General features: G+C 34.9%; 1 protein-coding gene across 1 annotated transcript in view; it reads left to right on the plus strand.

The window, feature by feature from the left end:
• Window positions 1-10,338, plus strand: part of DYNC2LI1 (dynein, cytoplasmic 2, light intermediate chain 1) — a 21,298-nt gene extending 10,960 nt beyond the window's left edge. The window contains exons 9-13 of the mRNA XM_010286063.1: window positions 1-54; window positions 409-479; window positions 936-1,033; window positions 2,907-2,999; window positions 10,273-10,338. Of these exons, the coding sequence (XP_010284365.1) occupies window positions 1-54; window positions 409-479; window positions 936-1,033; window positions 2,907-2,999; window positions 10,273-10,338 (382 nt within the window). The remainder of the gene's footprint in view (window positions 55-408; window positions 480-935; window positions 1,034-2,906; window positions 3,000-10,272) is intronic.
• The last annotated feature ends 2,111 nt before the right edge of the window (window positions 10,339-12,449 follow it).

Raw genomic sequence — 12,449 nt, forward strand, 5'->3', positions numbered from 1 at the left:
CCTGCTGAAAGTCCGTGTTCTTATTAATCATTTGGCATTTGGCTATGATAAAAGGTAACATAATTATTGTTCAACTGTTAAATGTCTTGCCCAGAGTCTAAAAGTATTTAAAAAATTTTTTATTAATCACCTAAACATATTTTTTTTTCTTAAATATGATCTCTTAAATATTCTTGCTCATGGACTTTTACTCCTGTGTCTCTGCTGCCTATGTTTGCACAGGACAGTGATAACTCCTTGGTTTTGAGCCCCAAACTGATGGATTAGAAACATGGTCAACACTAAAATGGACTGGATTTTTATTTACATGTATTTGCATGCAAAGCCCAGTAAGAGTCTACTTGGCTAGAATAATGCCATTTTTCATTGAAATGCTCACTGTAAACATTTTCTTTTTTTTCTGTCTAGCAAGTCTGTATCAGTGGATCACAGCAAACCTCTATTTATACCAGCAGGCCTGGATTCGCTGAGCCAAATAGGTTAGGACATTTCCTGTTCATTGTGTTTGTTGCTTAATTGTTCTTGAAAATGAGAAAAAAAAATTTAAACAAATAAAAAATAAAAGTTAAATTATAGCACATCAGCATCAGTTTTAACAGATTATTGCAGGAAATGGTTTAGAAAATTTAAAATTATAATTCAGTATTTACATTATTGAGAATTACTTGTGCAGTTTTGTTAAGTAGTTTAATAATGTATGGGCACTACTTCAAATAGTAAGGTACCAACAAGCTTAGATCTGAAAGAAAATATAATATACAATACCACTCATCCCTTTTCATGGTAGGATATCAATGTTTTTCTAAACTTGCTGCAGCTTGTCACTGTAGAAAATAAAGTATTAAATTAGATGGATCATTATCCAAGATGATTTGATAATTTGTGTTGTTATGACAACATACTTGTATCACTTTGTGCTGTGCTGTAATCCTTAGGACCACCACCTGCCTCTGATAGTGACATTGGAAAGATGCGTGCAAACACACCTTTGGAACTGTGGAAAAAAGTATTTGAGAAAACATTTCCTCCCAAGGTGGGTATTTACATGTCTTCTACACAGCTCATTTCTCATAGAGTAATTGTAATATCACTACTAATTTTTGTCTTTCAAGTCCAGTGACTGGAATTTCAGTCTCACTCAGCAGTTCTGTTTCTTCCAACCTCTTTAATTCATACAAATCTGTATCTTTTAAAAATGTATGTGATTATTAGCTTCTACATCTTCAGTCACCTTCCTACATTGAGTAGGATGTAGGCCTCTGTATTTTCCAAAGTTATACCATTGCCTTTCATTATGTTGAGAGACAAGCTATACTCAACGTTTTTGGAATTTTATGAGGTGACACATCCCCTAATAACTAAACCGAATGACAGTGATGTTCCAAGAAGAGAGCTCTTCCTGGCTGCAGCAAGCTGCTGATCCTTGTTCTCCTAGGGCATGAGGCTTTGAATGAGGCGAGTGTGTTAGAGTTCCTTGCCAAAATCTGTCCTTTTGCTATGGGAAGTATTTGGGTTTGCAAAGTAATTAGAATCCCTTAGCACCTATGTAGTCATAAATCTTGTACCTATTTCAGAAGTTTATGGTCCCAAGAGGCAAACCTCTAAATACTTCTTTTCAATAGAAGTAATTGCTGCCGTTAGGAAATCAAAGTTCTTTTCTATTTGACCTGAGCAAATACAGGCTGTGCCTTTCTCCTTGTGTGCTAGACTGTATCACAGTTCTTTATCCCTGTCCATTTACTGCCCTACGGCTTACCTGGGCAGGCAAGGAAATCAGTCAGGGCTATGAAACTGTGCCTCAAACTATGGTGCACAGACTGGGCTTTCTATAGTTTCCAGTCTACAGATGTCCATTCTTGGTGAGAAGGAATCTGAATTCACCTTTTCTCACTCACTTGACTGCTACATATCAAAGCCTACAAATTATTCAGGTGGTTTGTGACCAGAACAAATTATCACTAAGATGCCATTCTCAGTACAGCGTGCCCCAACATGATAAAGGCTATTATTTTTCATGTTATTTTTCTCATAGCCTTTTAAAACACCATAAACAAACATTCCTCCACCACCATCACCCACCCAGTAACTCCTGAACTCCCCCTGAAATAGCTGGAGAAATGAATACGTTTCTCATCTTGCAAGCTCCATCAGTGTTCTAAGATATCAGTCTAGTTAAAGACGATTTAAAGATTTGCCAAGTAGATTCCCACTCTTCTGTTTTGGTTCCAAAATATGCTTTAAACTTTAAAGCTGTCTTTATGCATTGTAAACCTCATCTAATAATAAGTATAATTCTGCTTTATTTGTATCTGTATGATGGCCACCTTGCTACTTTTCATGTGTTATGAGTAAGGAGAAATGTGCAGGACAACAGCTTAAAAAAAAAATTCCTTATTTGGTAGTGTCTCCTTCTATTAGTGTATTTGCTGCTTTGGAATTCAAGTTATAGTTCCCTCAAGGTTTGTAAATGAAAATTCAAGTATTTGGCAGAAAGATAGGAATCAATTTCTCAGCAATTGAAGTAATACTTCTGGTAACCGGAACTGAATTCCGGTCTTGAGTATTAAACACTGTAGCAAGAGCAACCTTAACTATGCCCAAATGTCATGGGCCAGAAAGGATATTTTCCTTTTGAGGAGAGAATAATAACTACCAAATAAGAATATTTTCTTTCCTTTAAGATCTAACTGCACTATTACTTTCTCATCATTTTACCAATCTAAGTTGTTTTTTTTTAATCTATCATCTGATCTGTGTCTCACAGCACAAAAGTCTTCCATAAATGCAGGATTTTAATGTTTGTATTAAAAGCAAATAATTCCATTGGATCTACTGCATGACATTTTCTTGTTAAAAGAACAGAAGATAAATTTTATCATTTGGGTTTTTGTCATTTGTTCTTTCAGAGTTTCTGTGATTTACAAGATACCAAGGACCCTGCACAGGATTCCCAATACGCCGAGTATGAAGTCGATGTTATGAGAGCTCAGAAAAACCAGGTGTGTGTGGTAGTTCTCCAATTGCTATTCACAGTCAGGTATTCCAGAACTGCCAGCATCACTGAAGTAATTGTAGAATATACTTGTGGCACCCTTTTTCCCTTTAAATAACTTCAACTTTAGTTTTCAGCTTAGTAGTTTGTTGTTTTTTGTTTGTTTTTTTTTTCTCCACTGGTAGACATTAAGCTGGTAGACCACTGTTAGATCTCGAAGTTCTGGCTCAGTGGTTTCTTTAGAAATGAATAATTCACATTTCCCCTCTAGCTCTCTTCCAGAATTATTTCACTAAAGTTGTATTGAAGCAAAGCTGTGAAGCTTTCTTGGCAGTAATTTCTTTGTTTCTGCATCCTGCACTCTCATTTGGGTGTTGACTAGCAGAAAGTCTAGGAAGCAGTATCAAGGGTTGGGGTGGGGGCTGTTCACTTTTCTTATTTTTGTCTTCCTCCTTCAAAACTTTTTACTTAAACCAGACAGGTACTGAGACGATAACATTTCTGACGCAAGTTTGCAGGCGATGTACGTTTTATCTTAAACAGAGTGAACAGAATTATTCCACATACATAGTGATATTTGGCTTAACTCCTGATTTCCAGGAAAGATCTTTAGTGGCAAAAGGGTCTTTTATTTTTTCTTATATAATTTTGAAGTGTTTCTGCATTTCCCTACAAATTAATTTTATAGAAAAATTGTGTGGCAAACTAGCTGAAGGTTAGAACATTGCCTTGTAGATAACATCACATGAGTAGAAATACTGTATATAGTCTTCATCAAGATCATAGATATGTGTCTGTTAAAGTCAGTCCAAGATTTGTGGTTTTTTCTTTGTTTGGAAGAAGTACCACATACTGAGTCTGGAAACTCTTATTTCATATAGATTCATTTGTTTCACACACAGAAAATTCTTTGCTAGAATGACTGAGAAACATTCCACTCTATTCTCACTTCTTACATGTATGTGGACTATTTGTACACCATTTAACTTCTTTGTGGGCCAAGTTACTGTGGTTAAAGGAGGTTTTTCTAACAGTGCTTATGGATGATGGATTGTACCAATCTAGACCTCACATGCTTTTACAGACCCCCAATCTTAAGATGAAAGGCAGTTTTATTGAATTGCACCGCAGTTAATCTCAATGAACCCTAAAATACCATGGCAAATTTCATCTTTTTGCGTGCTTGTAAAAAAGCCAAAGGATTAGATTATTACTGGCATCATTTTTTTGTAGGGTTTAGTTAGATTGCATAAGGCAGTAAACCCACAGTTACCTGATCCAAAGAAATACATTAATAATGTAAAAGAATAAAGCAATTTCAAGAATCCCCTGCAGTCTTTGAACTTGCACATTACCTGTAATATCCTGTTAATGTTGGCATCAGTTCTGAATTTCTGTTACATCCAGAGCAGTCTTAGAAATCATTAAAATTTGTAAAGCACATTGCTTTTGGAATTTATAATGTAATCTCATATTCAGTATATCTACATATCTCAAAATAACTATATGGTGTACTAGGTTTGTTATTTTTAGATAACACGTAGGTCTTGCAAAAGAAGATACTGGTATGTGTTGATTAAATCATGTAGGAAATTATTAATTTTCTGTTTTTAAACAAAAGAGACAGGCTTTTAGACTCTTAATCTGTTCAAGGGCATTGCAAAGCAGTGTAGCTTCTTTTAGTTGGACTACTACAACTAATTTCAGCATTAAAGAGAAAATTACTTTTGTTATCTGCAGCTATTTCCTAAACTTCTCTATCGTGAAGTTCAATTATTACAAGATTATTTGCACATTATTAAAATGTTTTATACTCCAAGAATTTCATTCAATTTGAAATGCACCAAGATAGCAATATACATCTAAAAGAAAAGAACTCTGTATTTGCAGTGATTCTTGAAGTGTCTTTGGATTTCACAGTTAAATGAAAAGTGGCACAAAATTCCTACTTTAAAAGCGCCATTTTAAATGCATCGTAAGTCTGACATTCTTTATGAAGTCTCACATTGTGCAGGAGGAAAGGTACATTAAGACGTTTAACATGCAACATGTTGCTAATGAAATTATGGGACATAATGTAAAACGGAAGTTTCATACAACACCAGTGTATATTTTAAAATCGTTTAAGTAAGTGCATGTTATTTTCAGTTATTTACAGTTACTTTTGGCTAATTAATATGCCACTTTGGACTCTAGATGATGACCAGTTTGCTTGTTTATCTCAAAGATAAGCTTTAAAGGAAAAATAAACACAACAATATAGTAACAGAAACAAAAAATCAATTCCAACTTTGTAACCTTGGTTGAAGTGTTTGCCTGCAGGTAGAGTTCTTACACTTTAGCAGAGTAAAAGGTTAAATTCTCAAGTATAAAATTAAAAAACAGCTCTAAAAAGAAAATACAGAAACAAGAAAGTACCTGGCTCATTCCCATGTACTAGGTGTCAGCTAGTATTTATCAGATATGCTTTTTGGCTGTAGAAGTTAAGAGTCTATCTCATCAGCATTCTGTGACAAGAGTGTTTTCTTTCAGACCAGCTTATTTTGCCTCCTTAATATTTTCAGCGTTAACTTGCTCTGCAAAGCTCTCTGCGGTTATCCTTTCATCACTGTACCCTTGTTCAAGATGTACATGTGTCTCTGTCAACTATGTCTTTTCCAAATTATCTTCCTAGTTCTTACCTCACAGACATACAATGTGCAGGTTTATATGAAATAGTGCTGTTGCAATTGTTTACTGCTTTTTCATTCTCTGGAGTTTAGCTCAGAGAGAGAATACAGCACCAGGGACCTCTTTGGAATTTACTTTTTTGATGTATTTCTTAACTAGCAGATTCTCTCTGGGAATGGCTGGAATTTTTTGCTCTTTGCAGGGCTTTAAAGATTCAAGAAAAATGTTCATTTTGCATACTTATTAGGCCTTAAACATGTAGCTTGCTGTTAACTCTTTGTACAGCCTATGTAAAACATAAACAAGATGGCAAACCTGTCATCCGTTTCTCTCCATTCTCTAACATTTTGGCTTTTGATGCTTTAAGGTCACCTTAATTTCGTTTTAGGTACACCTGTAACTTGAAAAAGAGTGAGATCTTTTAAAATAATACTGTCCATTAGAGCTGCAGATATCCCACCTGCATCTGTGAGCACCTAGGAGTGCATGAAAGTCTTGTTCCTTAGCTCTTTCCAAATGTTTGTGGCACTGAGATGGCACGTGGGGCGTGTCTGCTCCATTTCCTTTAGAAATGCTGTCTACCACAGAGGCAAGTACTCTAGCTTGTCTTTTTGAAAGTTTTTGTTTGGTTCAGATCTTTCTTAGCTGTGCTGTTATGTCTTGTACTGCCAATACTCAAAATAGATGCTTGGACCTTTTTCAGCTGGACATTTGGCTGCAGCTTCATTCGTTGAAGCAAATGATAAAGCTGGCTCAAAGAATTGGATAGCCTCCCAATCAGGTACTTGAGTAGTCAGTGTCACGCAACGCCAAAGTTCACACTGACTGGTCCTTGTTACACAAAGGTATTACTTTAGACATTGGTGCCACTTTTAGCTGAAGCCTAATGCCACAAATTGTATTTGGGGAGGTGGGGGGGATGGAAGGTAGATGCCTGGTGATGTTTGGTGACAAGAAGTAATGGAAACAGATCTCTGTGAACGGGGCTGTAACTGTTAAGACTTTTAACAAGTCTTAAACAGAAGAAAGGAAGGTTCTGTAATATCTCGCAACAATATTTTTTCAGCACTCTTCACTGACATGACCATGCAGAATGACAGGAGACAATTTTCATCTCATTCAACAAAATAGATCGCATATTGTGCGATGAACCTCCTTGGTCAGAGCAGCGTTAGAGGGCAGAGAAGTATGACAGGCTCCTTAACAGGGGTAACAGAGCAGCAGCATCTTTCATTTTCTCTAGAGGAAGAGAAGTGCTAGTCTTCATATTGTGGAGAAAAGGTTATTTCGGATGTTTACTCAGCTGCCAAGAATATGCTTTCTCATTTTCACATGAAAGCATGTCCAAATGGGTACAAAAGATTTTTTTTTTTAATATACTAACTTAAAGACCATTATTAGAGCATTGTTACTACATTTCCTACTGAAGCTTAGGCACTTAAGACTTCTAATCCTTGTTTCAGTACTTGGTTATTTTCACCATGTTCCAGATTGAGGGCACTTTCAGTAAGAAACTGCATGAAAAAGAAAGTTAAAGTCATGTCAGTCCCTCAGAACTGAGGAAATGCAACAATTAAGGCTTTTCCTACAATCTTAATTTTTCCTCCTTGTTTGGAGACATTATAGTATTGTCTTTAATTACATGATCATATACTATTTTGCTGATGTCTCAATTCAATTGTTCAGTATTTCTTTTCATCATCCTTATTCTTTGTATACCTTATTTCTCAACCTGCCATTCAGACACTTCAATGAACACAGAAGTATTAATTTTTTTTTTTCTCTGAGAATATGTGGTAATGTTATCTTATCCGAGTGCCTCACAAACATCAGTTAAGTCTTTCTTCCCCATCCCTTTATGAGATTAGGTGTGATCTTCCCCGTTTGACAGATGAAGAATTTATAGAAACACAGAAGTACAGAAGCATCAAGGTTAAAAATAATTTTAAAACTCCACTTTATACCAGTGTTGAGACATGTAAGACAAGTTGCTAGCACTAATAATGGTTAAAGCACTCAGAGCACATTGAAAGCATATTTAAATTGCAACTGTTAATTCCTTGTAAATCTGATCTGCGCCCCCTGCACTTGGTACCCAGAAAACCAAAATAAGGAAGCCAAATGCCACAAAATGCCAGTGTGAACATTTTGGCATGCTTTGAGATGTATTCTTTTTTAGGATCTTTTTTCAGTTTGGAGAGAGGATCTCTTAGCTGACTGTATAGTTACAGTATATTCCACAATTCTGCTAGGACTTTGAGCAGGAAGGTATCCTTTTTCAAAAGGGGCTCTGGAGTGATTGTTGAGCTGGATTGGAAAGATTTTTCCATTACATTTCTGACTTACAAGCATTTATTGTACTTTCTATTTTACATGAAAACTAAGGAACTGTATTTCCCTGACAGCATTTTTTCCTCCTGAATCACTGAATAAATTCTGTTGAAGTATCCGCCTCTTTCTTGAAACAGTTTAGTCAGATGACAAATCTGTAAGGCTAATTATTTAGGCAACACCTGTAGACATGACCTCCAGACAGCATTGTCTTTATATGTAAAACTTCATTGTCTAATTTTACCCCTTCCTGTAGCCTTTGAGAAAGTTGTTAGAATTGAAATTATTTACTTAGCATAAATCAGGTTACATGTGCTGCTTAAAATACCACAGTATTCTTTCTATTCCTAACTGTTGGCAAGTTTCTGGCAGTTCAGTATGTTCCAAGATCATAATTACTTTATAGTAATAATGAGGGAGTGAAAATACTGAGTAAAGGCTGGTTTAGAGATAGACTGGTTCAGTAGTACTAGAGTTGTATTAAATAATGCAACTTTGTAGATTTAGACTGGACACAGTATGTTCTGTGGCAGTCACCTAGGAGTTAACTGTAAAACTAGGCTCCTGCAAGCGTCATGAAGAATATGCAAAAACTAAAAATCCTCTTAGTGCTCATAAACCTGTGGTGCTTTCTGAAAATTTTGCACTGTTAACAAAACTGCCAAAGTGATTTCCTGAGAGAGAAAATTCCATTTAATATTTCCATACAATTTTTAGATTATGATTTCTTTGTTGCTCTGCCGGTTATTTTCTTATTCCTTCCTCTGTGCTCTGGATTGATAATTAATACTTCTTTTAAAGTCACACGGTGTGAATTTTGCTATTTTTGTCAGTTCTCGTATCTGTATACCTACAGTGAAACCTCCCTTTCTCTGTTAAATCCATTCTATTAAAATCAGAATAGCAATCATAGAAAACACATGCCCACTTTTGAGGGGCTTTGCTACATTTATACTAATCACCAGTTTATGTCCACCTCTTTTCCTAAGTGAGATATGATGACTTTTTTTTGTATTGCAAGCGATACGGAGTGAGGTCAAATAGTACCTCATTAGAGTATCATCTTCCTCCAAGTATGTTGGAAGTCGCCTTATTTGTAAATGAACGAAAAGCTATCATAGTGCTTTCTAAATTAAGTGCTGCATGCACCACTACAGAAAATTCTGTAGTTTGGTAATGTTGCTAGAACCTTTTATTATAGGCTTCAAAATCCCAAGTAGCATTTTTGGCTGAAACGAGGTCATTTGTCTACCTTGCTAATACCGAGGTGATATCAAGTATAGCGTAACATAGACTGCCTCATCTTTCATACCGAATTTGCTTTATTTATACCTCCACAATTTGAGCCTCTGTTTGCTTTTAATAATATAACTACTATCTAGAAGATGCATAATTTTAATTACCACATTGGGTTTGCATTTTATTTTTACACAGAGATGCTAACTTTTCAATCTACTAAACAGTAGCACCTGAAAGAAAATATTTTAAACTGCTAATTGAAAAGCAAAACAAAAGTATAAGCATGGCATCATTGTCTGTCATCAGTAACACACTTCCTGAAAAACTTCAAGCAATGATTAATAATATTTCCACAAATACCCAGTACCATAGGTTGAATAGATATGGTATGTCACGATTTCCTAAACACCCATTGCATTCCTCAAACAGATTTCTGCTTACTGTTTTCTGGACAAGCCTGTGTTCTGCAGGGGTTTCTGACGTCCTCTGTTAGCTCTCAAGTTATCACCGCTGGAGATGTATAAGCTTACAGAAGTTGATTTCAGTCCTGTGCTTAATAAATTGAAAAAAAAAAAAAGAAAGTAGGCTTTGTTCTGCTAGTTTCTTTTCCGTAGTCTTAAGGAATTACTAACACATTTTTTTGTTGAAAGGCCCTGACTTCAGGCGTGTGAAACAGTAGTTTCTGTTGAGCAATTCTGTTTTCTGTTTTTAAAACACAGGTAGTGTTACATTTCTGTATGTTCACAGGGAGCCTGGTTTCTCAAACTCAATGTCTAAGACCTCACACAAAATTTCTTCTACCCTATAAAGCAGCTATCTAGGCCTAAATAAAAATCTAGCTCCCTAAGTGAGAGAACGTGTGGCAAAATTTATAGTACTTTTAGTATAATTTTGTTGAAAAAACAAAAAATATGTAGTACTTTTTTTAACAGTGAAAACTGTTTGTACAAGCTTTAAATGTTTACGTGGATAATGTATATCTCTTACCACTTTTAATAACAAGGATATTAGATTAATATGTATGTATGTTTCTGTTTTAGGAGCTTGAACAATACAAAAGAAATGCCTCTAAATCGTGGAAAGAAATGGATTTTGACCCTGACTGATAAACTGCTATAGGTGTTCAGTTTAACATTTACAAAATTATTTAATTATTTTAACGTTATACTAGCAGTTTAATCTGATACAGTTGAAAATCTACAAGATCAAACGACAAAATTAATATCTATCAAACAGTCCTGTTATTTTTTTAATAAAAATAGCTGTTTATTCATTTAGTCCAAATTTAAGTATATCTCAGTACTGACACAGAGTTTTAAAAAGTAGGAATAAAGGAATTCTAGATTATTCAGAGATAGATTTAAATATGAAGACTGGCATTAGTCAGTTTTACCTATAAGTTTTAACACATTACTCAATTTATTTTTTCATGCTTCCACCCTAAACATGTATTTACATATAAACAAGTTTTCACACCCAAAATATGAAACTGCTTACTAAGGTATGCTAGGCATCTTTTCCTAGTTCCTTGCATATATCATTCAAAAGCAAACCTGGAGAATATATTTGCATCATTGTTTGATGTATTTGAAGAGGATAGTTCCACAAAAACTGGCAGAATAAAGTGCAATTAAAACCAGGTTTGACCTGGTCTAAAATACAGAAGTTGGTTTTATCTCTGTTTCAGTATCATAGTTTAATACAGGAATTATTTCTTGCAATGTGTAACGTTGTAATAACTTTGCACAGAATTCAGAAGATGACATTTCTGTCAAATACTCAAATGCTAGGAAGTCAGTCAAATCGATGTGACAGATATTTGATTAGTGGAGGAAGTATAATTGATTCACATGCAGCCTAAGCTGGTGAAATGCTAGCCTAAATTAGATACAGGTTTTTGTGCACGGACTTCCTCGCTAGTATGAGACGGACTGAGTGTTTTAAGAATATGCAAGACAAGATCTAGATTAACACCAGAGGTGTCTCCTGAGAGCTAAAACTTGTTGTCAGAGAGTAAATGTCTGAACAGTCACTTGGCAGACCAGAGCGTAAGAATGTTCCCCAATGAGCAACTCTACATGTGCATAAACATGGAAAAGACAAACTAATGTGGTATCTTTCCAGCTCTTTAAAGTTATTTGTTGTTTTTAACATAACATTTGTATCTCAGAATATTATACATAAAGATATTAGAAAAAAATCTTGGCCTCACTTAAGTGGAGAACTTGCATTAAATCAAGGATTTCAGATTCTTCTCTAAAAAGTGCATCATTTCAAAACTGTCAAATTAAACTAGTTATATTATTATGGAATTTCAAGATACAAATATACTTACCTCCTTGAAGAAATCTCTAGCTATGCCTCTGTAATAAATAATTTCTTCACTGAACCTGACAAGTAAGTTACAAAATTTAGGAATTCTGTGTCTGTTAGGCTCTCAATTTTGATAGGTACTTATATTTGTTAAATGGATAAAGTAGACTCTTTGGGATGTTAGTGACCCATGAGAATAATTTCCAAAGATGCAAACTACATTGCTTCCAAGAACTGGCAAACAACTTCTGTATATTTTTATCTAGTTAAATTGACATTTTATTAACAAACAGAAATTTGTTCTAGTAATTCACAAACTGCTTCCAAAGCAAGATTTAGAACTTGATAATGAAAAGAAGGAACAGATATAAATAACATAACTGTCTTCTCTGATTTGTCATCATTTACAAGACAAAAACATGTCAGGTAACTTTGATATTGCTTAAAGATCCTGTACTCACTGGTTGTATAGTATGCAAAAGATTAAAGTGGAGGGATTTCTTGATTCTGTCTTTATTTACATGTTTTTGGTTTGTTGCCTTTCTGCATATCCCCAGAACATTATCAAAACAAAGTGTAGGACTTAAAATACAATTCTAGAAATGAGATTTACTAGCAATTGTACCCCTCTGGTAACGGTTAAAAAACAAAATACTGGAGAGAAAATTAGAGCAGCATTGCTACACTGAAAAATTGACAGCAACAGCCAACTGAATTAAATTCAGAAAGTCCTTTAAAACATGCGATACTGTTGATTGTGGCTGATTTGGAAGTGGGTGGGAATACCAATAGCAGGAAGCCATTCACTCTCTTAAGAGAGCATTGTTTTTCAAGAAGGAAAACGTCCAGTTAGAAACAAATGTGAGAAGATGAATGTGTTTCTGTATGTATAATCACTTAAATT

Source organism: Phaethon lepturus, unplaced genomic scaffold, assembly GCF_000687285.1.
Source record: "Phaethon lepturus isolate BGI_N335 unplaced genomic scaffold, ASM68728v1 scaffold32624, whole genome shotgun sequence".
Taxonomy (NCBI): domain Eukaryota; kingdom Metazoa; phylum Chordata; class Aves; order Phaethontiformes; family Phaethontidae; genus Phaethon; species Phaethon lepturus.